The sequence below is a fragment of the Chrysochloris asiatica genome, unplaced genomic scaffold (genome assembly GCF_000296735.1).
Source record: "Chrysochloris asiatica unplaced genomic scaffold, ChrAsi1.0 scaffold00150, whole genome shotgun sequence".
NCBI classification, from domain to species: domain Eukaryota; kingdom Metazoa; phylum Chordata; class Mammalia; order Afrosoricida; family Chrysochloridae; genus Chrysochloris; species Chrysochloris asiatica.
Genome location: NW_006408668.1, coordinates 3,051,569 through 3,077,867, shown reverse-complemented (window position 1 = coordinate 3,077,867; position 26,299 = coordinate 3,051,569). Strand labels below are relative to the sequence as shown.

Genomic DNA, 26,299 nt, shown 5'->3' with positions numbered 1-26,299 from the left:
CCTGTATAGGGTTTCTGAGGAGCGGCTGGTGAGCTTGAACCGCCGACCTTGCAGTTCAAACGGCTTTGCAGTCTGGCGCTTTAACCCACAGTGCCACACCAGGACTCCTAAGAAAAGATAACCCATACTAAAAATGCCCTCTAATTACTACAAGGAGCTCTGTAGCGTAGTGGTAACGAATCGGGCTGCGAACCGCAAGGTCAGCAGTTCGAAACTACCAGCAGCTCTGCGGGAGAAAGATGAGGCGTTCTTGCTCCCGTAAAAATTTACAGCCTTGGAAACCCTTTCAGGGTCGCTATGGGTTGAAACCGACTCGACGGCACTTAACAACAACAACAACAACAAATGACTACAAAAAGTCTTAATTTCTTTAATAATTTTTGTTGTTGTTGTTAAGTGCCGTCGAGTCGATTCCGACCCATAGTGACCCTGTATAGGGTTTCCAAGGAGCCGCTGGTGAGCTTGAACCACTGACCTTGCAGTTCAAACGACTTTGCTGTCTGACACATTAGCTCACTGTGCCACACGAGGATTCCTATGGTGCCCTTAAAAATAAGCCAATTCCTTTAGGAAAACTAGGTGTTGGTATAGGATAGCCATCTTTTTTGTGAACACACTCAAACTTCATTGTTAAAATGTCAGCATCCTGATTTTTATGATTATCATAGGAAGCAGAGCCTAAAAGTGGGAAAGTAGGTTTGAATTAATATCTTTAAATTAGGAAACATTTTTCTTCCAGTTCTATTCCTAAGCTACTGAAAGAGAATTTAGTAAATGAGCAGATGTATATGATATTAATAGCTAAAACTCTTAGTATGGGAGGCAGTCTAAAACAGTGGTTAACATAGGAGAAAGCCATACTTGTGTTTGAGTGCTGGCTCTATTACTTACTTATTGCAGACCATTGGTAAAGTTATTCTACTTCTAGGACTTAATGTTCCTTATCTGTAAATTTTAGATAACAATCCTAGAAATAGTGTACTATTAGTAAGAGAATTAAATGAAGTATCATATATGAATCATATCATGTAAGGCATAGGGCAGATAGCAACCTCTTGGGACAAATCTGTGTTGGTACAAGTAAAGCCAAAATGTTCCTTAGAAGTGAGTTTTTTCTGCCATACTTTGAACATGTTGTCAGGAGATAGCAGTCCCTGGAGAAGAACATCATGTTTGGCAAAGTGGAAGGTCAGTGAAAAAATGAAGATTCCCAACGAGATGGATTGACACAGTGGCAGCAGCAATGGGCTCAAGTATAGCAGCAACTGTGAGGCTGCTGCATGAATGGGCAGAGTTTCCTTCCGTTTGCATAGATGGCTGTAAGTTGGAACCAACTCGATGACACCTAACAACAAGTATACATCATACCCTAGTGTTCATTTATCATAGGGATTACTAAGGGTTGGTTTGGATCTAGGGAAAGCAAGATGATAAGAAGTTGGTGTAATCTCATGGGAAATGTAGACGTGGATCAAAATGAAAAAGCCACCCACAGCCATTGAATCAGCCCTAACACAGCGACCAGACACAGACACGATTGTTGCCGTCGAGTCAGTTTCAACTCACAGGTTAGCAGTCCACAAACGCTTATCCTATAGCTCCTGGCATGGTTGTTGTTAAGTGCTGTGGAATTGGTTCGGACTTATAACAACCCTGTATAGGGTTTCTTTGGAGCCACTGGTGGGTTTGTACTGCCAATCCTGTAATTAGTAGTCTAGTGCTTATGCTACGACAATACATCAGGCCCCTCTAGGCATGGTTGTTGTTGTAGTCATGTGCTATCAAGTCATTTCTGGTTTCCAGCCACCCTGTATAGAGTTTTCTAGCGTATAATCTTACGGGAGTAGAAATCCTCGTTTTTCTGCCACCGAGTGGCTAGTGGGTTCGAACTGCTGATCTTGCAGTTAGCATCCCAATACAGACAACTCATTAGATCACCAGGATTCTCCTAGGTATGATTGTTGTTTTTAAGTTCCATTGAGTCGGTTCTGACTTATGGTAACCTTGTTTGGAGTTTCTGAAGAATGACTGGCGGATTTGAACTGCTGGCCTTGTGTTACTAGTCCACTTTTTATCATGCAGTGCCTCACTAGGACTCCTAGACATGGTTGCTGTTGTTCAGTACCATTGAGTTGGTTGCAACTCATAGAGGTTTGTATAGGGTTTCTAAGGAGTGGCTGGTGGTTTTGAACTGCTGACCTTGTGGTTAGCAATTCGGTGCTTATCCTAGGAAACCAATATTTCATATTCAGTATGAGCACGTTACAGCCTTCCATAACCCATACTAAAGGACAGTCTTGATTAGTACTTTGTTTTATGTCTTTAAATGAGATAGGATTAGAAGAAAAATGTGTTCTTATTTTTTTAAAGACATTAATTCATTTGCTGTAGGAAGGGTGTTTGTTGATTTGAATAATGGTGGCCTGGGAGTAGTTGAGCACACTGACGTTGTCTTATCCCAGGTCCTACATGTACAGCACAATGCGGTTATTGTTTGGAATAATCATTCATTCAGGTTAACATTCAAAGGACTATCAGATACACTTTATACCATTTTACATGCAGAAGCTGTACAAACAGTGATGTAGACATTTTTTCCCCTTCAATTTACTACTAGTAAAGAATAAAATTGCACATATCTGTTTACTGCCTTTGTTTGAGAAGTGGATATTTATGCTTGTTGCTAAGTTAATTTTGTCAAAGTGTCAGGAAGAGGTTTGTACAAATTAAAGAATAAAAGTAAATGGAAATAATCGAAGTAAGAATTATGCAGGAATCTGAGAAACTATGTATTTTTTTTTTTTTTGGTAAGGATAAAAGGTGTTGTCATTTATGCCATGCTCAAAGAAGGAACTTTCTTCCTAATTACAACACTAAGATTCCATATATTTCTAGTGCTTTTCTTCCCTCGTTGGTGCATTGTGGTATAATACTGCACATCCTGTGTTGTGGAAAAACAAACAGAGACGTCAAATAAACTGGATTCTGCTTCACTGGCACTCTGCTACACGCTTATTTCAAAAATATGTATATTAGAAAAATTAATGTTCTAGGTCAGCTGCTGTATTTCATTTTTCTCTTACAAAGTAATGATAACAATTGTTGCGTGCCGCTGAGTCAGTTCCGAATCACAGTGACCCTGTATAGGATTTCCAAGGAGCAGCTGTTGTGTTTGAACCACCGACCTTGTGGTTCAAACTAACCTTCAGGTCTAGCGCTTATCCTATGGCACCACACTAGGGCTTCAGTGATAATAATTGTTGTTGTTGTTATTTACCCCGGAATCGGTTCCAACTCTTAGTGACCTTGTACAGGGTTTCCAAGGCTATAAATCTTTATGGGAGCAGAAAACCTCATCTTTCTCCCAGAGAACAACTGGTAGTTTCGAACTGCTGACCTTGAGGTTCGCAGCCTGATGCTACTAGAGCTCCTTAATGATTATGATTATAATGATAATAATAAAACCCCACAGATAAACAGGAAAATCAAACAAACCCTTGCTCCTTTTTTGCCTTTTAGAGTGAAGACATTTCAGAGTAAATAGGTTGTATTGTGAATCGGTTGCTTTTCAGAGTAAATAGGAGGCAAGCTCTAGTTTCCCCATCTCTAGTTAAGGAACAGCACAAGTAACTGAGTGGTAAGAATAATGCATATTTGGATGCAGCATATGTTTTTGTTCTTTGACTACATTTCATAAGAGACATCGTTTCAGATATGTTGTTGTTAAGTGCCATTGAGTTGGTGCTGACCCATAGCGACCCTGTATAGGGTTTCCGAGGAGCAGATGGTGAGCTTGAACCACCGACCTTGCAGTTCAAATGGCTTTGCAGTCTGGCACATTAACCCCCAGGTCATCAAAAATTGCTCTGTGCCCAGTTGGTTTTATTTCTTACTTGAGAAAGAAATACATTATATTTGATCACAAAGCACTATGACAGCAGAATTCTGTTCTGTGTTTAGCATAGAGGTCAGGCTGATCAGCAGTTAGCAATTTGTCTCTGTGCAATGGGAAAACTAACCAGTGTCCAAAAGCCAGATTTGAAACCCTGCTCTACCTAGCCCTTCCATTTTCCCCCTGGGATGTGTTTAGTTCAAATATACCCATGGGGTCATCCACTGAAAGATAGGCGTTTAGCGTGGGAAAGGAACCACCCTGTACATAAATAGCACAAATTATAGCAGAGAAACTGCAGATGGTAATCTAAAGTGTGTCTGAAAGGCACAGCTAGAAGATGGCGATGTTACTTACAGTTGGAATGTTGCAGGGTAGAGGAGGCCTTCTCTCTCTCTCTGTCTGTCCAGTGTCTTCCTGGAAATTTACTAAATTGGAGTTTGCAAAAACTTTGGATCACCTATGCACTCAGCTATAAAAGGTCTATGTTCCTGGATTACCGCAACAAAGACATAAAATTCAGCACTGTCTTCCCTCCTCAGGGGCTGGCACATCTTCACATTCATCACGTGATTCATCGGGACATCAAGGGCCAGAATGTACTGCTGACTGAGAATGCAGAGGTGAAACTAGGTACGTTTTGAATGTGCAGCAGTATCTAATATGAAAGGGCTTCAAAAATTCCTGGAAAAAAATGAAAATTAACAGTTATAATGGAGTTTTCCCCAAACTTTCTGAATCCTCTTCATACTTGCCCTGAGAATCCACCAGCAGTGCTTCCTGTCCCTATTTGTCATTTATCTAAAAGTACAGCCTGTTACCCATATTTTTTGTTTCTGTTCTGTTTAAGAATGTAGAAACTGGGCTTATTATTTGGAACCTTAGCTTCAATTCCCTCACCCCAATTCTCCCTTTTGGTCTGTCCTCTATACAACAGTCAGACTGATGTTTAAGTCAGACCAAGACCTCTGGTGGCTTCCTGTATCATTCTGAATAGACAGTCTGGAGTTCTTGCTCTCCGTGGAAAAAGCTCAACAGAATCTGACCCTTCCTATTTTTATTTTGTGACTCCCTCCACCTCACCTGTTTTCCTCAGTCACTGTCCTTTTATTTCTTGGAACATGCCTCAGAACCTTTGTACATACAAGGAGGCTACAAAACATTTTAATTTCACTTTCCCACAAACTTTCTGAAGTCCCCCTTGTATTATCCACATTGGGAGTAGCTACCCTCAGTTTTAAAAAGTTGCACATTTTCCCTCATTCTTAGAGGCCATCCCTCACCATCTGATTCATACTGGGTGCTCCCACTCTGGTTTCCTTTGTAGTTCTGATCATGGTTTATTATTATATGGTTAATTACCTGTAGCTCTATCTCCTTTACCAGAAGCTAAGTTCTGGAAGTGCAATGACTAGGATTGTTTTATTTACTAGAGTATTGTTGTCTAATACCTATAACATACTGCCTTCAATTGTTGTTGTTAAGTGCCGTCGAGTCGATTCTGACCCATAACGACCCTAAGCAGGGTTTCCAAGGCTATAAATCTTTACAGACAGAGCCTCATCTTCCTCTCACAGAGCAGCTGGTAGTTTCGAACTGCTGACCTTGCAGTTTGCAGCCCAATTCGTAACCACTGCGCTACCAGAGTGCCTTTGAATTATAGTAGGTGAATTGTAGTAGGTGCTCAGTAAACATATGAATGGATGAAGCCCATGGCATCTTCCTAGAGATAACTCAATTGATGCTTTTTTATATATAAAAAAAAAAAGAAAATACTGCTTATTCCCCTCAGTTGAATCAGTCCCCATTCCACTGTTACAGTGAATGGCTCCATCAATATGTTGAACAGAATTAAGAATTAGCATGCACTTTACTGCTACTTGAACAGCACCCTAGGGGGAGGGGGCTGGAATTATTTGTGCTTAGAAGTTCACTTTTCTTTCAAAAGTCTTAGGCACAGTAGTTGTACTTTTTAAAAAATAAAGCTTTCATAATTGCTTTCTTGCACAGTGCCTACATTTATCAGTCACCATTGGAGGAATAGTCTGCCCAATTGTACAATCCCCCACAAACTAAGATAGGAGGCACTCTGTTCTCACACAGAAATGACTCCAGGTGCTGGGAGTGTTCCCTGCTCTAGTCCTGTGAAGGGTCCCTCAACCACTTAGTGACTGATCGCTGTTCACGCACAAGTTACTGTGAAGTTTGCTTAGGTTTTGGCCGTGCATGGCCCTTCGCCTCTGTCTCAAGAGGAACATGCAGCGAGTGAGCACTCCCTCTGGCCAGGTAGTTTCTCATGAGCATGTGCTTTACCCAGGATTAGAATCTCTGACCCTTGGGAATGATTTCAGCACTTCCCAGTCCCTACTGCATGGACTCCCTCACTTTTGTGCGCTCCTGCTGGGGATGAAGGCAGTGCATGTAGTGATGATTCAGGCATTCATTCCCCTGGGCTCTGTGGGTCTTCTGCCAACCCTATCTCCCAGCATTGGCCTTTTCCTCATGGTCATCACTTATAGTCAAACTGGGTGGGATGGAAGGGTTGCTCTGAAAAATTAGCAGAAGTCTCAGATGCTTTGGGGATGTTTTGTTTCTTAGTATATTTGAGTTTCATATTGATTCCTTTTATTTAATGCAGTACTCTGTTCTTTCCATAGAAACCTTTATATAGGCATTATTGTGACTTTAGAGGTTAAATCAAGTGGGTCTCAGTCACTTCTCCCGAACTTGGGGTTTTCTATAACTTGATTGTGGCAGGCATGTTCTCTGAAAGCACTGGAAAGGCCCTCTGCTGGTCATTGTTAGGGAATCTTTGGGAGGCAGCAGATCCCAGCCTCCCAGGAGCTTATGGACTAGTGGGGGATTGGACTGTCTTGGTGACTTTGCTCTCCTTACTGATGGATGCCGCCTGCCTTGAAGAGAAGTGCATGTTCACAAAATAGTACTGTTTAAGTTCACTCAGAGGGCACCTTACCTTTTTTTCCCTTTGAAATATTTGTTTGTTAATTGTGTTCTACTTTTCCTTCCTTTCTCTTCCTCTCTCAGTTGATTTTGGTGTGAGTGCTCAGCTGGACAGAACAGTTGGAAGGAGAAACACATTCATCGGCACCCCCTACTGGATGGCTCCCGAGGTCATCGCCTGTGACGAGAACCCAGATGCCACCTATGATTACAGAGTAAGAGGCAGTGCTGGGTTGTCACAGGGTCATGACACTTTGGAGGGATGGAGGTCTTGCTTACAAATAGCACACTCTATCTGCTTTTTTCCGCGAGAAGTTTTAAACTTGCCCGGAATACATTTTGACACTTTCTCTCTCTCTCTCTCTTTTTTTTTTTTTTTGGTCCATTCTGCTGTACCACCTGTGTTTCCCTTAATCAGTAGTACACTGAGGTCTAAGGTGGTCTGGGCCACTTTACATAAAGTGGTTTTGGTCATAAGTAAATGCCTCTGCTCTGTTAACTTTCCTTTTATATTTGAAGAATATATTAGAATCTTTTAAAAATGTCACAATAGATAGCAACAGTTTCCTGTATGCAAAATGTTAGGGTGTTCTTCTTGAAGAGATTTACAACTTTAATTTGATTTGATTTGGTGTACACATATGTGTAAATTCTTAGAGTGATCTCTAGGAATTTAAATCAATAATGCCATTTCTCTGAGCCAGGTATAAAGCCCATATTTGATAATCAGCCTCAGGTTGAATGTGTTTTACAGAACTTATTTTTAAAAATTCCTTTGCCTTACGAATTAAATGAATCAGAGTATTAAATGTACCTGGTAGTGAGTGATAACTCAAAATTGAGTTTGTCTTAGTACACTCCAGTGTATTTTAGTATCTTTTCTAAATACCCAACTAATGTTACCCAAATTAATAAGCCCATGGTATAGAGGAAGTTTTATTTTTTATATGCTGAAGTACTAATGGGTTATAAGTTTTTTGACTATTTAAGACATTATTGTTAAGTGCAATAGAGTTGGTTTCCAACTCATGTAGGCTTTCTGAGGAGCAGCTGGTGAGTTTGAACTGCCAGCCTTGCTGTTCTAACCAACCTTGTGGTTCATTACTTATTCTGCATGACCATGCCAGGCCTCTGAGACATCATTACATATCTCTAAAATTGGAGAACATTTTCAACAGATCCAAACTCTTCTTGCACTTAAGTAATCTAAAACTAATTTCTCATTTCCGTTGTATTTGGTTGTTTTGTCTGTTGAGTCTCTCCATCTAAAATATACCTGTGTGTCTCCCCCCCCCCCCCAATGATACTTACTGTCTGGAGATTCTGGGTCCTGTACAAAATTTCTATGCCCTAGATTTTTCTGTTCACTTTTTTGTCATGTCGTTTAGCTTGTTTGTTATAAACTGGAAAGGCCCAGTTAGTATCCTGGACAGCTGTTTTAGCAAGTTCACCCCTCAGACCATTAGTGTGCTTGGTGTTCATCAGTCACATCGGGTGTCTGTTAACATCTGTTTCACCATGAAGGCTGGTCACTGGCTTAGGGTGGTGACCCTTCCTTTGCGCCCCTATGAACTAGAAATTACCATAAAAACAAGGGAGAAATGTGTCAGCTTGTTCTTATTCTTTTGAAATCACACCTACAAAGGGACTTCAAAAAGCTTGTGGGAAAATTCCATAATTTTTCAATTCCATTTTTGAAGCCCCCGCATGTATGTCTGAACTTTGTTTTTAGCATAATTATGTTATTTAAAAGCTTATTACGCTTGAGCTAGTTTAAGTGATTCCTTGGTTTGAATGTTGTTGTTGTTAAGTGCCACTGAGTTGGTTCGAACCCATAACGACCCTGTATAGGGTTTCCGAGGAGCGGCTGGTGAGCTTGAACCACTGGACCTTGTGGTTTAAGTGATTTTGCAGTCCAGCACATTAACCCACAGTGCCATAGTAGCATATAAACAGGATACTTGTGAAATAAACAGGTTATCTACCTCTTTAATGTCTTGTTTGGATTGCTAGGACATTGACTGATGAGACTCCCTCCATTCATCAACCAGTGTGTTTACTGACTCTGCTGTATACCATTCTGATTCTGGGAATACAAAAGGAAATGAGGAAACAAACAGGAATGCCCACCTTCATGGAAGTTTTTTTTGAGTAGAGAATAATATCAACATTCAGATTTTAAAATCAATATTTTACAGAAATCAAAAGGAAAAGATCCCATGCACAAAAAGATTATTTATACCATTGTTGTTTTTAAGTGCCGTTGACTCAGTTCTGACTCTTAATGACCCTATATAGAGTTTCCAAGGCTTTAAATTTTTGTGGGAATAGAAAGCCTTATCCTTCTCCCAAGGAGCAGCTAGTGGACTTGATCCACTGACTTTGGACAGTTTGAGACTTGTGTGTGTACCACCTCCAGGTCATAGATAGGAGGGATTTTGTCTGTATTGTTTCTTTGTAAGGTGTCCCTACAAATATATGAGCTCTTTAAAATTTTCTGGCAAACTCTTGTCAGTTTATGGAGCAGTCATTGCATTTTCAGAAATACCAGAAATTGTAAGTTTAGTGGCTTCATAGCGAATGCAGTATCCATAACACACTGTTTTATTTTTGTAGAGTGATCTTTGGTCCTGCGGCATTACCGCCATCGAGATGGCAGAAGGTGCTCCCCGTAAGTAACTTTTTAGGCTGCTGCTTTTTAATGTCATTTAAACCTCATCTCAAGGCTTTAGGAAAGCCAGTGCCATGGATAAAGTCATTTTTGGCAGGGTGTTTTGATGAGAGAATCATATCAGAATAAATGCATCGACTTTTTAGATGTAAAATGAATTCTTGGAATTGTCCATTCCTTTTGGAGATCTTCCGGAGGTCTTCAGGCTGCATTTTCTTTGAAGCTTTGCTGATGGGTGTGATCTGAAATAATGCAGAGTTTGGATTATATCCAGTACATCTTCTTTTTACCATTTCTTTTTAAACTTAGTATTTTGTAAAGTTGGCTCTTTAACACATGATACTTTTAGTATTACTTAATGTTTTGATTGGACAAATAGAGGTATAAATTTTTATCTAAAGAATATATGTATTTTTTCCTATTACATATGAAAAATATCTGCCTTTTGTAAGAGTGCTGTTTTCTCCGTTGCATTAAATCAAATAGGAACTACCTAGAATTGAATTCTGAGCAGAGCCAGGGACACACTTGCAGAGAACAAAAGATAAAGTTGCGTTTCCTGCTGGTCCTCTTAATGGAAGACCTGCACAAAGAATGTATAACTATTGGTACATAGTTGGTGCTGAATAAATACTTGTTGAATGAATGAAGATAGCTTATCAATAGCAGAAAAATTAGTTTGTAATATAGAAACGGACACCTGCTTTGAAAACCACACATTACCTTCATGTTTTCCTCTAAGCAACTGAGAGGAAGTATTGTCTCAGTTTTCTTTCACAGTGAGACTAGTATTGTCTGCTTCTCTGCCCAGTTTCCCAACTGCCTTGTAGGATTCTCTCGAAGGTAAATAAGCACCTGGAAGTGCACACTGCCCTTTCACTGTGGTACACTAATGCACAGCGTGTGCACCTTTATTGGTTGAGTGATAGAGCTACAAATGACAATCGCACAGAATTCAGCGATTTAGCTGGGGACATACACTCTTTGCTCTTTCATTGTAATACTAGCTATAACAGTGAACACATAACGTTCCTGGAGTGCTTGCTTTTGTGTGTATTCTGTGTTTTTTCTGTTAGGCATCATACTAAGGCCGGTGCAAGCCTTGTCTTATTTGATCCTCATAGCAATCCTATGAACAGATAATCATTTTAAGTATTGCAGTGTTATAGACGATTTAAAGGTGTTTTACTCCTTTAAGATGTTTTGAATATTTACCTTTAGTTTATTAAAAACTTCCCAGTGTCTATTTGATCTATTTGAATTGCATATTCTTTTTGTTCTTGTTCGCCTTATATTTTGCTGTGTTTTAACTGGGAATTCATTGGAGCAGGTCCTAAGATTCATAACTAGATATCTAGGCTTGTGGACGTAAAGATATGAGTTGGACATTGGGACAGAACATTATAAAGGAGCTCTAGAAATCAAGAATGAGTAACCTAAGTGACATACTTATATGCCCGTCTCCTCTCCTCAGCTCTCTGTGACATGCATCCAATGAGAGCACTGTTTCTCATTCCCAGAAACCCTCCTCCCCGGCTGAAGTCAAAAAAATGGTAAGCTATGTATGGTTTTGGTTGTTCTCTTCCTCTCTTTATTTTGTTTGTTCCTTATGACTGTTTCTTTTTTAGGTTTACATTTCTCTGAGAAAATTCTGTCCATTTAATTTCCAAAAGAGCTTATTAGCCAACTGTTCCCAAACATCAAGTGAAAAGTGTATTTCCTTTTTGTTTTATGTCCACCCCCTCCCTTGACAAATGGTCATCATTCTCTTGGTGAGCTTGAACCACTGACCATGTGTTTCGCAGTCCAGTGCTTGTCCTACAGAATCACCACACTCATATTTCTAATAAAGCTTAATATAGTAAAATAAAAATAATTGATACATAAATATTTGTTGAATTGAAAAATAAAAAAGGTTTGAATGAAAATGCAAAACAGTATGTGTTTCATCAAAGCAGTGAAGTAATTAGAAAGAACTAAACGGATTTTCTGAATTACATTTTTAAAGACAGCCATTCATTCATTCAACAAAAATTTATTACATACCTACTGTGATGTACCATGCCCAGTCGTGGACTTTGCTGACAACTTCAAAACCAGGAACCGTTCTCGACCTCTCCCATTTCCCAGGAGCAGTGGAGACAGAAATATGTAGTATGTAGTCTGTTGAGTGCAATGTGACCCCAGCAGAGGCTTCCCTGGCGAGACAGTTCCTAAGCTGATCTTCACTAAAGAGGATGGACCCCAGTGTCTTGGCCAAGGCTCGGAATGGGGGTCATCTTGACCCAGGCATGTAGAAACAGACTAAAACAAAAGTGACAAAAAGGGTCAATATGGGCAACAGTCATTACTCTCCTCAAAACTATTCATTTGTACCTCTGTACAATACGGATGGAAAACTAACAAGTTCTTTTCCTAAATTAACAAGTTAGGCATTCTCACTGAACCTACCCTGTTAATAGGTTCAAGAGTACCAGCATTTGGTTCCTGGCTGGATTTTTTTTTTTTTTTTAAACCTCTGTGTCTCTCCTTGTTTTGTAGATATACCATGCAGTTACCCTCAGTCTGCCTGCAGTTGTGCAGAAATCCTCTTTCTATCCCTTTTACCTGCTCCATACCTACACTAAGTGATTAATAAGCAGCAGATTTAAACCCAATTCATTTTGCTGACTTCCTCATTTCTTTGTTTATGGTATGTTGTTGGTGATATGAAATAAATTTTGAACTGTGTTAAGCGGTTGGTTCTGAACTCCAAATGTCCTGACTTTCTATTTCAGTCATAAAAGCAATTAGGCATTGTACATTAAGCTAAACTATCATAACAGACTGAACCAAAGCTTGAAAAGAAAGGACTTTTTTGCTTAGCTGTCAGTTGATACGATAACTCTTTTTGAAAAATGCAACTCCATATTGGATTATTTTACCATAATTCCCAAATCCCAGTGGCCTGTTTATTTTCTCTTTTCATTCACTTCCCAAACACCCTCACTAGCCGTGGCCAGGGCACAGTGGCTACAACAGTAGACTTACACATCACAATGATTGTGAAGACGTTGCAAGACCAGGCAGTGTTTCATTCTGTGATCCATCGAGCCACTGTGGACCAGAACTGACTCCACGGTTCTTAACAATAGTAACAATATTCTGTCCTTGTGTACTTGCAGAATGTTCATGGCGAAGCCTGAGGCTCTGCGTTGTTTTCAGGCTTGCGACTTAACTGATCATTTATAGTTCTTTTTGGTAGAAATTTGTTGATCTGTTTTTACTTCTCTTGCAGGTCCAAGAAATTTTTCAGTTTTATAGAAGGGTGTCTGGTGAAGAATTACATGCAGCGGCCCTCCACAGAGCAGCTCTTGAAACATCCTTTTATAAGGGATCAACCAAATGAAAGGCAAGTTAGAATCCAGCTTAAGGACCATATAGACCGGACCAGAAAGAAGAGAGGAGAGAAAGGTATTTCATCTGTTTTGATTAGTAGTTTGTAGTTCGGCGGTGGGGGTATAGGATCCAGCGGAGTTGAACTGAGCTGTACAGTGTCTCCAAACTGGGACCAGTTAGACAGGCTCCCTGGCATGTCACATGGTGGGATATTTTTCTAGTTCTTCCCTCAACAAGCACTCTTTGTTGAAATTTTTTCCCCCTCCTATTTCATTATGGATGTTGTGATCTTGGTATGTACTTCACTCAGGGTTTATTGTGCATCAGCTGTGAGTACCATCATGTTATTCTCCTGCTTAAGAACCTACCATGGTTCCTTATGGCTGTAGGCTTATACAGGTTGAGTGGCTAGACCTGGGCCACCTGCCATACTTGTCTCTTACTGCTCTTAGTGCTGATTGCTTAGGATTCTGTTCCATCTCCAGTATATCTTGCCCTGATTCTTGCTTTTCTCTCTTTACACACACTATGTCCTCCTGCCTGCAGTGCCCATGTCATCTTATTTTCAGCAAGGAGCAGTTCAAGCCCCGTAGTAATCATTGGTAAACTTTCCACCAGGCCTCGAGCTCACATCCACCATTCTGTCGTATGAACTCTTAAAATAATTTTATAGAACTTTTGGATAACTGGCATCCTGTGAATGTGTTTCTTTTCATTCTTTCTTTTGGACACTTAAATTTTAAGGCAAAAGAAGAAACTCTTTTAAAAGAGCAAGTTCAGGTAATCCCAGTTGAATAAAAAGTCATTTTCTGACACATTCATTTGAATCTTAAGTAGTTTCTGAATTACTGGATCATTTTCCCATTATTTCCCAACTCCCAGTGGCCTCTTGTTTTTCTCTTTGCTTTTTTCACTTCCTACATACTCTCACCTTGTCTTGTTCATAATACAAAATTTTAAACATACCATAGTATGTATTTAAAAGATTCCAAAAATTACATGAATTGGGATTTCCCTTAAATGAGTATCTGTGTGTGTCCACTATAAGTATTTATTAGCTTTGATTCTTGATTTCTAAGATTTTTATATCTAGCACAGAAAGAACTCTATATGGGATGATCTTCTCCTAATTCATTTTAGGTTCTCAGGGTTATCTTATCCCGAAAAGTGATTTTTGTTTATTAAGTCTTTGAAAAATAGAAATGTATTTCTAGATTGTGAAGAGTACTTGCTTTATTGTCTCTTTTACGTGTCCTGTTTTGATGGCTGTCTGGTGTAAAACTGCTCACTTAAACTGGATACTGACATGAAGTGAAGGAACACAAAGGCTGGCCTTTTACTTTTAGAAAAATGATTTAAAAAAACAAAACAAAACCCTTTTGGAGTTGAAAAAAGTTATTGATATGGAAACTTTTATGTGAAGCCTTGTTTAAGCAGAGCAGGTTTTAAATTTTATTTTCCTGGCTGTATTGTTTCTTTAGTTTTTCCTTGAACCTTTTATGATTTGTTGGGGATGCTTGACTTTGTTTTCTGCTCTTACGTATGTTCTATTTGTCTCATTAATTTTTAGCAGTTAAACCTCCTTTCAGTTTTGGTATCAATGTGGACTTCCTAAATTTGTTGTCACTATTGGGTGCTTTGGAGCTGTTTCTCACGGCTCTGCACCCCTTCTGCAGTTCATCTCCATAAGGGGTGTCTTGAGTGAAACAGAGTCAACTCTTCCCTAGGGAATATGAAGTCCATCAACCAATTGGAAGAGATTTGTGCCTATTCCTAAGAAACGTCAGCCAACAGATTAGAAATCATCACACCATATCATTAATAATACATATAAGTAAAAGTTTGCTGAAGATAATTTAAAAATGGTTGCAAAAATACGAGAGAACACTGCCAGAAATTCAAGACAGATTCACAAGTGGTCGTGGAATTAGTGGTATCATTGCTGACATCAGATGGATCTTGTCTGAAAGCAAAGAATACCAGGAAGATGTTTACTTGTGCTTTATTGACTTTGCAAAGACTTTTGACTATGTGAATCATGACAGACTGTGGATAACTATGGGACACTTAACTGTTCATGAGGAACCTGTACTTAGAACAGAACAAGGGGATAGTGAATGGTTTGAAAATCAGGAAAGGTATGAGTCAGGATTGTGACCTGTTACCAGACTTAATTCAGTCTGTATGCTGAGCAAATAATCCAAGAAGCTGAATTATGTAAAGAAGAACGTGGCAAACCTGTGATATTACAGATGATACTACCTTACTTACTGGAAGTGAAGAAGTCTTACAATACTTAACTGATGAAGATCAAAGCGTATAGCCTTTAGTGTGGATTGGACTTCAATGTGAAGAAAACCAAAAATTCTCACAACTGAACCAATAAATAGCATCATGATAAATGGAAGAATATTGAATTGGTCAAAAACTTCATTGTGCTTGGATCCATTGTCAATACTGTTGGAATCAGCAGATAAGAAATCAAATGGCATACTGTGTTAGACAAATCTGTGTATGCAAGACCTTTTTAAAGTATTCAAAAGCAAAGATACCAGTTCAAGGACTAAGATGCACCTAACCCCAGCCATGGACTCCTGGTGTGGCATGGTGAGCTAATGCGCTGGACTGCAAAGTCAGTTTGAACCGCTAAGCCGGCTGTTGAGACTCACTAGTTGTTCCTCAGAGTTGCTATGGGTCGGAACCAACCCAACAGAACTGAACAGCAAACCAAGCCATGATATTTTCAGTGGCCTCATATGTACATGAAAGATAATAAATAAGGACTATGGCAGAAGAATTGATGCATTTGAATTTTGATGTTGGTAAAGAGTATTGAAAGTACCACTGACTGCCAGAAGAACAAACAAATAATGTTTTGGAAGAAGTGCAACCAGAATGTTCTTAGAAGCAAGGATGGTGAGCCATTGTATCTCATACTTTGGGCACGTTGTTAGGAGGGATCAGTCCCTGGAGAACGACATTGTGCTTGGAAAAGTGGAGGGTTGGTGAAGAAAAAAAAAAAAAAAAGAGAGAAAGACCTCCAACAAGATAGATTGACACTGTGGCAGCAATAATGAGTGCAAACGGAACAAAAAATGTGAGGGCGGTGCAGGACCGGAGAGTGTTTGTTTCTGTTGCACATAGATAGGGTCGCTGTGAGTCTAAACTGACTTGATGGCACTTGACAACAACAACATGGGTGGCTAGCCCAGAGAGTTGCCACAGTTTGCTGTGGGAGTTTGGTATGGAACCTCTCCTTCCCCCAAGTTCTCCAGTGTAACTTGGTGATTTTCACAAAGAGAGTATCATTTCCTTTCTGTCATAGCATTGGATGTATTTGCCTACACACGTTTGTCATTATTTGTGAACAGCGTCAATTATTTTGTCCTTTTCTTTATAGATGAAACAGAGTATGAGTACAGTGGAAGTGAGGAAGAAGAGGAGGAAGTGCCTGAACAGGAAGGAGAGCCAAGGTAATGATAACATGAATGTTCAACTTCCTACTTTATGAAGAGATTCAGTCTTATGGTGATGCCTGGAATTCAGAAGATGTCTACACAGTATGAAGAAATCTTGCTTGGATTTCAAAGCTTCCTATGTAGTATTAAGGAATCTTTAATAATCCGAAAGTGCCTTAATGTCTTTGATTCTTCTCTGTTATTTGAAAGATTCCCATGTCCATATTTCCCAGTGGTTCTTTACCAAGGATTGCGTGTGCCCTTCTTCCCAGTCGTTTGGAAATGGAGTTGCCACTGGCCTTTAATGCTGCAGGAAGCACAGACGAGCGATGCCTTGTGGTATGGAGGACAGCCCTGTATAACCAGAATTGCGGTGTTTATGTGACGCAGGGCCTGTCTTAGAAAACACTGCACCACGTCCTGTCTTTCCCCAAAGAAGTTTATGTATTTATTCTGTGTGTGAATGTACTCTTCTGACAAGTACGATTACCAACACGGGTATTCTGTCCTGAACCTGCTTAAGATCTGTGTTTTGGCTTACCTTTTCTTTCTGAGGAACAGCAAAGCAGAAGATAAAGAAGTAAAATTGGTAAATGTCCTCATGGTATTGTTGTTAAGTACCATTGAGCTGGTTCCTACTCACAGAGGCCTTGTAAAGGGTTTCCAGGGTTGTCAGTCTGTGTGGGGACAGAAAACCTTATCTGTCTCCCGAAGAACTGACTGCAAGGCTTGAACCACTGACCTCTTGATGTGCAGTCCAGTGTTTATCCTGCAGAGTCACCCATAATAGGTGATTAATCAGGGGACAGAGGAGCTGAGGATTTTAATAACAGCTTTGCTTGTCAGTCATTCATGCTGCAGCCACACTTGACTGCCACAACACAGAGAGCTAGAAGGCTAGGGCAAGAACCTGAGGGGACCTCTGCACCAGAAAATGCAAGTTGGTAGAGCGAGTGTCAAGAGATGAAGGAGAATTTACTGAAGAACCTCTGTAGTAGCTGTTAGCTACTCTTTGTGTAGAAGATTTGAATTCCTTTCATAGTAACTATTTTGGAGGAATTTGAGCCAGTTTTATGAACATTAGAACTTTTGTATAAAAGCATGCTTTAATAAAAGAGGCGTTTCATGAAATTTGTTTGACATGTTGTTTGGGTAGTTTGAAAGTAGAGAAATCTCTTGCAGCAAGTTGACCAGCTAGGAATGATGCAATTTAATTTATTGATGCAATTTAATTTATCTATGCAATTATGAGTCCTGGTGTGGCGCTGTGGGGTAAGGTGCTAGACTGCAAACTTGCTTTGAACTGCAGGCTTACCAGTCACCCTGTGGAAACACTTTACAGGGTTGCTGTGGGTCGGAACCTACTTAAAGACACTTAACAACAACAACAATGAAATTACCAATTCATGGGATCCACTTGGGTTCAGCTGCTGACCTTGAGAATAAACTAAGAGGGAGGGGAATACATGATACGAGTTTATGGATGTGGTTCCCCTTATTGATGGAAAATCTAGTAGTTGAAGGGGCACTAGTGATGTTGAAGCAGAAGAGTATGCCATGTTGTGTATTTTGAATTTAATGTGAGAATCCTAAGTAAAGATGTCTTGAAAATAGTTGGGAAATAAACCTCCAGCTTTTAAATCTTTACTGTCTGAAGAACTGAAGACATAGATAGGACTATTGAGGTGTAGATTTAGTCATTTCTGTAGACTTAATAGATAAATCCCCAAAGTGGGAGTAACTTACTAAGAGACTAAACGTAGAAAGGAAATAGAATGTTGATGGCACTGCCTCATTTAGAGGGTTGTGCCATTTGGACACATCCCTTAAAACGCCTGCTTCCTTTTACAGCTCCATTGTTAACGTGCCTGGTGAGTCTACTCTTCGACGGGATTTTTTGAGATTACAGCAGGAGAACAAGGAACGATCTGAAGCTCTTCGGAGACAACAGCTACTGCAGGAGCAACAGCTCCGTGAGCAGGAAGAATATAAAAGACAGTTGCTAGCAGAGAGACAAAAGCGCATTGAGCAGCAGAAAGAGCAGAGGCGGCGGCTAGAAGAGGTAGGAAAAGGAAAATGCCCAAGTTGGTCTTTCTTGATTTACGCTGGTAGCAAACACTCAAAAGGAATATTCTCTGTAGCTTCCTGAGTTAACCACTCTCCCCTGGCTTAGCTATTCAAATAACTTCTGAAGAAAAGCTTATGATTTTTTCACATTCCTTGAGGCCTTAGAAATGTTTTCTTTGCTTGTAAAAACTTTAAGGACCTGCCCTGCAGTTACTCATCAACATACTGTGTTAGTTGAAGACCACAGTGCCCCAAAGACAGTATACCAGTTTTGAAGAGTCTGTTTCCCATTATGGTTTATGTTGGCTTGTTCAGACTTGACCTAATTTCTTTTCCACTCTTGGCCTTTAGGTTCAAGTTTGTAGGTGTACATATTTTTCTGAAACTTCAGACTTTTTCACAAGAAAAACATTTTTTTTCTCCTTATAAGTGCCCTATTAACTTCAGATATACTTAATACATGTATTGGGCATACTGTAAATGTTGTTGTTCTGTAATATATTACACAGAACATAATTAATTTAATTAATTAATGTGGAAATAGTTTGTGTTCTATGGTGGAGAAATACATTTAACTCATTAATCCAGTTAACTTGGTAATGTGGTTATCCACAGATTTTTCATTCTTCATTCAAAGAAATGTATTTTCCCTTGTCACTTAGGAATCAGAAGAGCTTTTTGATTTCATTTTGTTGACTCCCTTTTGCTATTTATGTCAAGCTTCAAATTTTTCCTTCATGATCATTTGTTTCCATTTAATTCATGCACCTAATGGTTTCCCCTTTTGTCTCTCATATCCTTAAAAAGAATTCAGCAACAATAAAGCCCAATATTGAAAACTTATGCTGTTGTTGTTAATTGCCGTGGTATCCGTTCTGACTCTTAGTGACCCTGTCTAGGGTTTTGTTAGGAGTAGCTGGCGGGTTTGAACCACCTACCTTTGTGGTTAGCAGTCTAGTTTTTATCCGACAGCATTATAACAGGACTTCTGAAATTATTGGGTGGTATGTAATTCAGATAGCAACACATGCTGTTACCCAAGTTGTTTAGAATTACATATCGTAGTGTGTGTTGTGTGTGGATGGGGTGGTGGTTTCTTTTGTCTGTTCATAGTCTGGGTTCTGAAAACTGCCTGCCCCTTGTTTAAAAAATCAGTGGCTTGCCTAGCTGAGGATACTGGCTTTGCATAAAAACATAGTACATATTTCCTCTCTAAAAGAAACGATACAGCCATTTATGTAGCTCTTTGTAGTTTGATTGCAAATTTATTTGTAATATGTGTGTTGAGATTTTCTCTCAATGTTCTTTGAACATAACAAAGCCCTGTGTGGATTCAGAGATTTGCTCAAGTTGCATATTGGTTATTATGCTGATTATATGTTTGTTGTTAGATGCTATCGAGCAACCCTATATGCACAGCAGAAAACACTGCCTGGTCGTGCGCCATCCCCACAATCATTGCTACCCTAGAGCCCAATGCTGCTGCTATAGTGCCAGTACATCTTGTTGGGGGTCTTCCTCTTTTGCTCCGACCTCCCACTTTACTTCATAAGTATGATGTCCTTCTCCGGGACTGGTCCCTCCTGATAATATGTCCGAAGTATGAGACGCAAAGTGTGGCCATCCTGGCTTCCAAGGAGCATTCTTCCAGCATGTATTTGTCTGTTCTTTTGGCAGTCCATGGTACTATGAATATTCTTCTCCAACACTGTAACTCAAATGAGTCAATTCATCTGGCTTGGGTCAGGTGCACCTTAGTCCTCAAACTGACACCTTTGCTCTTGATTATATGAAAGGGCTTTAGACAGTTGATGGGAAAATACCACTGTAGAATCCCATTTTCCACAAACTCTTTGAAGCTCTCTCATGTTAGAATTCTTGTATTTTGAGGTTCTTGAATTTTAGTTGTTTTTTTCCATGGCATTTTCCAATGTCCCTTCTGACCATGGGCTATATTTTCCTTAAGGTGATTCCAGCCACTTCGGTGGTTTATGATTCCAAAGACTGAGGACCCGGATGAGTTAGATCTCCCGTCCAGTGCAGGATTGGGGAATGGCTCCCAGTCCTGTGGTAGTGACCCAACAGGCTCGATACAGTCTAGGCAGTGAGCGTTTCACAATATGTGAGGGTGAGCAGATGGTTAAAGAAGAACTGAAGTATTAGAGTTATTTTGGTGGTCCTGTAGGATACACACTGTACTGCTAAAGCACATGGTTGGCAGTTCAAATCCACCAGCTACTCCTTGGAAAACACCCGATAAAGGGTCGTTTTATGTTGGAATCTGCTCGAGACCACTTTTATATGGATGCAGATGAATTAGGGATGTCTGCAAATATAAGCGTATCGTGCTTCATATGTTTTAATTTTAGCCCTTTAATTCCAGCCTGTCAGTAGAAATTAAACTCAGGGTAACTTCTCTGCACCTTTTTTCAAAATCAGAAAGGTGGTAGCAGAGTTTTCAGTAGGGGAAATGTACTCATTTATCTACTGGTTTGGATTCTTGGTGATTTAGTTTGTTTATGTTCGACTGGAGCAATAAATCACATCATAATAAGAGGAGAAAAGATTGAAGTTGTCAAAGACTTCATTTTGCTTGGCTCCACCATCAACACAGTCAAGAAATCAATGAAGTATTGCATTAGGCAAATGTGCTGCATAAGATCTCTCTAAAGTGATCAAGAGCAAAGATGTCACTTTGAGGACTAAAGTGCACCTGACCCAAGCCATGGTATTTTTTCAATAACATCCTATGCAGTGAATAAGGAAGATCGTAGAAGAATTGATGTATTTAATTATGGTGTTGGAGAAGAGTATTAAAAATACCATGGACCACCCAGAGAACAAATAAATCTGTGTTTGAAGAAGTACAACCAGAATTTCTGCTCCTTAGAAGCCAAGAGACAAGACTTGGTCTCTCATACTTTGGACATATTATTAGGAGGGATGAGTCCCTGGAGAAGGACATCATGCTTGGTAAAGTAGAGGGTCAGTGAAAAAGAGGGTGACCCCCAACCAACTATATGGGTTGGCACAGTGGCAGCAGCAATGGTCTCTAGTATATCAGCAATTGTGAGGATGGCGTAGGATGGAACGGTGTTTCGTTCTATTGTACATACGGTTGCTGTGAGTTGGAACTGACTCAACGGCACCTGACAGCAATAACAATTGTTAAGAATTACCTACATCCTAAATCCAGAAAAGAAATTTGGGAATACATGAGCACCTTGGTGTATGACCCTTTATTGACATTAAAATTTCAATTGTAACGGTTTGGGGAGTTATTATTGTTGTTATTAAGTGCTGTCAAGTAAGTTCCAACTCAAAGTAACCGTTTGTAGTTCGGAAGTATAAATCTTCGCAAGAGCAGAAAGCCACATTTCTCCTGTGCAGTGGCTGGTGGGCTGGAACTGCCGACCTTGTAGTTCTCAGTCCAGTGCCTGTTCTACAGAGCTACCTTGCTCCCTGCTTGGGGAGTGTTATTGTTATTCCAACGCATAGCATCCCTGTATTGGATTTCCAAGGACTGGCTCGTGGTTTTGAACTACCAACCTTGACCAGTGCTTATCCTCCAGCAGCACATCAGGGCTTTGTTTGTGGAGCTGGGATTCCTTATTTTACTAACAGAAAAAAAGGAAGTAAGATACATTTATCTGTGGCTTGGCCTGCTGCTCTATTAAGCTAGCTAAATCAATCAATTAAATTGATAATAAAATTGCATAAGAATTATTTTTAATACATTTACATTTTATATAGCACACTTAAGGAAAAAAAACCCAAAACTGTGTGTAAATTATCTTTTTAGTATAGGTAGAGGTCAAGGAGTCCTGGTGTGGCACTGTGGGTTAATGTGCTGGACTGTAAAGTCTATTTGAACTGTAAGATTGGCAGTTCAGGCTCACCAGCCGATCCTTGTAAACCCTATACAGGGTCACAATGGCACTCAATGACACTTAAAAACAACAGAGGTAAAGATCACATTTGGAAGTTTTCAGAACCTATCCTGTTCTTTAAATAAGAGAAAGAGGAAGTTCTGTCTCAGTCTTCTCTTTGTGAGCAAGGAGAACCATGATGTATATATTTGGTAGACTTTAAATGTTTGCTGTTGGAGTCAGATAAACAGACAAGTACTTACCCTGCAGTGCCATACCAGGACTCCAAATCTCTCTGTAGACATTTAAAATAAATAAATGAATCAAAACAAAAGAACTTGTTTTTATTATCTGTTCTTTTCAGCTGTGGAGTGATAGTTGGAACTTTATGACATTGGGAATTTGCTTCATTCAAGTCAAGGACAAATGTTAGCGCCAACCCTAGCAGCCTTTTTTGTCTTGGCTTTTCTTCTGTTCTGTTGACATAGGTTGATGTTAGTGCAGTTAAGTTGGTTCTGACCCCTGCAGACTCTGTATAGGGTTTCCCGCCAAGACTGTGGAAGCAGAAAGTCTTATCTTTTTCCTGTGGTGGAGCAATGGGTGGTTTTGAACTGCCAGCCTTATGGTTAGCAGTTCAGTGCTTATCCTGCAGCACCAACAGCAGTGACATACGGTCACATTCATTTCTGTCATTTCTATAAATTTCCAAGTGAGTGTTAAATTTTATAAGGATGGGTGGAAATAGGGAACAACATTTTAAAAACAATGGAAAGAAAAATGCATTTTCTTTGTGAAGTGTAGGGTTAGTGCTACAGTTAAATTTATAATGCTAGGAAAGCAAATATTTCTAAGAAAACATAAATGGTACCATAGGCAAAGTCTGTTTTAAACCACAGGGTCAGCATTTAAGGCTCATCAGCTGCTCCTGGGAAACCCTATTATACAGGGTAGCTATGGGTCAGAACCGACTCTAAGGCACTTCACAACAATAACAACAACAACAACTAATAGTATACAGTCATGTTCATGACACATTCTGTGAAACAAGATGTGTGTGATTTGGGCATTGTACAAACAGCGTATTACATAATACAGACAATTAAAAAACTATGAATGAGTTTTGTTCCTAAGTCTGTGTTTACATCAAATTTGTATGTAAGTCAGAATAGTTAGATATAGTTTGTATCTATCGTCAGCTAGTCAGATGTTTGTCTTCATAGATAGTAAGTAGTGTACATTTCTGTACATAAAAAATATTTAAGGAACCCTTCCAGATGCATTAAAACATCTGTAATGTCATAGTACAGTAGTTGTTGTTAAGTGCAGTTGAGTCGGTTCCAACTCATAGCAACCCTGTAAAGGGTTTCCAAGGAGCGGCTGGTAAGTTTGCACTGCCGACCTTGTGGTTCAAAATGACCATGTGGTCCAGTGCTTTATCCCACAGTGCCACACCAGGACCAATACAGTAGTAGTCGTAATAATAATAATAATAATGTTTTGCAAAGTAGTACCTGATTGTTATTAGGAACTATTGCATGAACCTGCAATTTTTAATATAATAACAGGTTTTATGGATGTGTTTATGGTCAGAAGTTGCCCACAGGGACATTGTAGGGCGATTGACTGTATTTCTTGGCTGTGAGATCTTAGAAGGAAGGAGCAGTGAACTCCCTTACCCCAAGGACTTTCCAGTAATGTTTTCATGCATTAAAGAAATGGGAACCGTTTCCTCACCCCTACAAAACGGCCATTGTATTGCAAATCCTAAGTACCTGACACTGAGAGGACATGTTAGCACAGTGTTCCCTCTGTGCAGTAATCATAGCTCTGCCATGCCATTCCCCCTACAGCTAAGGCCTTGCTTTCTGTCAAGTCAGTAAGTCGTGTGTTACGAGTGGCTGGCACTGTAGGGTCAGCAATGAACTGCTAACCACAAAGTTGGTGATTCAAACTCACCAGCCACTCCTCTGAAACCCCATACGGTGTCTCTGTTAGATGGAACTGACTCTAAGGTACTTAACAACAACAACAACAAACAACGACAGCAGCAGCAGTAGCATCTTGCTTTTTAAGAACTGATACATTTTTAAATGTTCTTATGGCATTCCAGTCAAATGTTTGTTTACATTTACAGTTAAACCTTGTGAAGAGTTAGTTTGCTTTAGCAAATGATATTTGTTGGAGTCCTGGCATGACTCTAGGATAAACACTGGACTGCTAACCACAAGGTTGGCAGTTCAGACCCACCATACACTACTTGGAAACCCTGTACGAGGTTGCTATGAGTCAAAAGCAACTCTGTAGCTCTTAAAACAACAGCAACAACATTTGTTGCCTAGAAATAGGAAAAAGTTACCTTTGGGGGCGAAACAAACAGGTTTTCTATGATGATTTCATCAGAACTTGCATATTAAAATTTTCTAGAGTTGGTATTATAATCTGTGCTGTAACATGGCCTCCGAGGTTCTTAGAAATAGCTGAATCTAAAGAATGGACTGTGTTATTAAAGTTTCCATTGTTGTTGTTGTTAAGTGTCATTGAGTTTATTCCAACCCATAGTGACCTGTATAGGGTTTCCAAGGAGCAGTTGGTAAGCTTGAACCACCGACCTTGCAGTTCAAATGACTTTGCAGTCTGATGTATTAGCCTACAGCACCACACCAGGACTCCATCCATTAAAGGCCTGTAAATCCAGCAGAGTATATTTAATTGGGACTCACTAATTATCAGTATAACTTACTTAGAAAAGAACTTAGAATAGTGAGATGAAAGCACTACTTGTAAATGCCACTATATAGAAAGGGAAGTTAAAGGTAATTAAAGCATTGTTGGAAAAGTTGATATTTACTCAGGCTTACTTGGGAAATAATTAAGTAATATAGAAATCTGTTGATAATCTAAGCGATTTGGAAATGTCTTTCCAGCATCATGCAGTTTTTTTCAATTTGTTTGATTTTGTTTTTAAGAAAATAGTAACAGTTTACAAAATCTAGGACTTCAAAGATTGTACTGTATTTATCATTTTTAGTCAGGTAAATTGGAATCATATCCATTACAGTCTCTAGGTTTTGCCATTGAAGTCAGAGGCATAAAAGTAATCTAGTATGAATTGATGATATGTCGTTGATGGCTTATATGTAGTGTTTTTGCCAGTTTCTCTGGAGGTTCTAATGCACGAGGCAAGCATTTCCCTTTTCACAATAATCATCTAGTAAGATAGATTGACTCAATTTTTATTTAACCTTCTTTCCATTTCCCCAAGTCTGCTGCCCATGAGGTCTGTTCTAATAGTAGTAGTTTTTATGCTTGGTAGTGTAAATTCCTCCCCTTGGTACATTTTTCAAATTCAAATATTAGATCAAAATATGAAAGAGAAATGGGTAACAGTAAATGTCCCTTCCCCTGGCCATTGGTCTCACCCATGATGATCTGCGTTAGCGGTCTAACCCTGGTAAACTGGGCATGCTCCACATTGTCTTGCAGTTTGTTTCTGTTTTGTTTTGTTTTTTCATGAACCTTTTTTTTTTTTTAATGTTTTATTGTGAATTATATGATAGTTTTACATGGGAGAACTTTAGTTTTATATTCATTCCATCGTATATCATCTCATTGCCATGGTTCCAATCCCCTCAATGCATCATCAGCCACCCAAAGGGTATATCCCAGAAACCCACTCCCTACGCTTCCCTCTCCTCCCCCTAGTTTTCAGCCCACAGTCCCTTTCCCTCTCTGGGTCCAAAGTCCCCAGTCACTTCATCACTCCATGTCATTCATCATCTCTTTCTCTAGCTCAGGCATCTCTGTTTCTCTGGGTAGGATCCCGCTCTAGTCTCTTCTCCGTTGATGGTCCCCGAGGCCTCCACTCCTATCCTAGAGAATTAATCACTCCCCTCCTTGTTACAAAACTTTTACCTTTGCATTTCCAACCCTCATAGTCCGTCCTGATAAGCATTATTCACTACAGTATCACGAGTTACCCATCTGTATCTCCTTTCATCAGCTC

At 39.6% G+C, this 26,299-nt stretch overlaps 1 protein-coding gene across 1 annotated transcript in view; it reads left to right on the top strand.

Annotated features, from left to right (window-relative positions):
• MAP4K4 (mitogen-activated protein kinase kinase kinase kinase 4) overlaps window positions 1-26,299 on the top strand; it is a 268,380-nt gene that overhangs the window by 164,676 nt on the left and 77,405 nt on the right. The window contains exons 6-12 of the mRNA XM_006870766.1: window positions 4,435-4,525; window positions 6,938-7,068; window positions 9,470-9,524; window positions 10,999-11,077; window positions 12,802-12,977; window positions 16,303-16,375; window positions 18,212-18,422. Coding sequence (XP_006870828.1) covers window positions 4,435-4,525; window positions 6,938-7,068; window positions 9,470-9,524; window positions 10,999-11,077; window positions 12,802-12,977; window positions 16,303-16,375; window positions 18,212-18,422 — 816 coding nt within the window. The remainder of the gene's footprint in view (window positions 1-4,434; window positions 4,526-6,937; window positions 7,069-9,469; window positions 9,525-10,998; window positions 11,078-12,801; window positions 12,978-16,302; window positions 16,376-18,211; window positions 18,423-26,299) is intronic.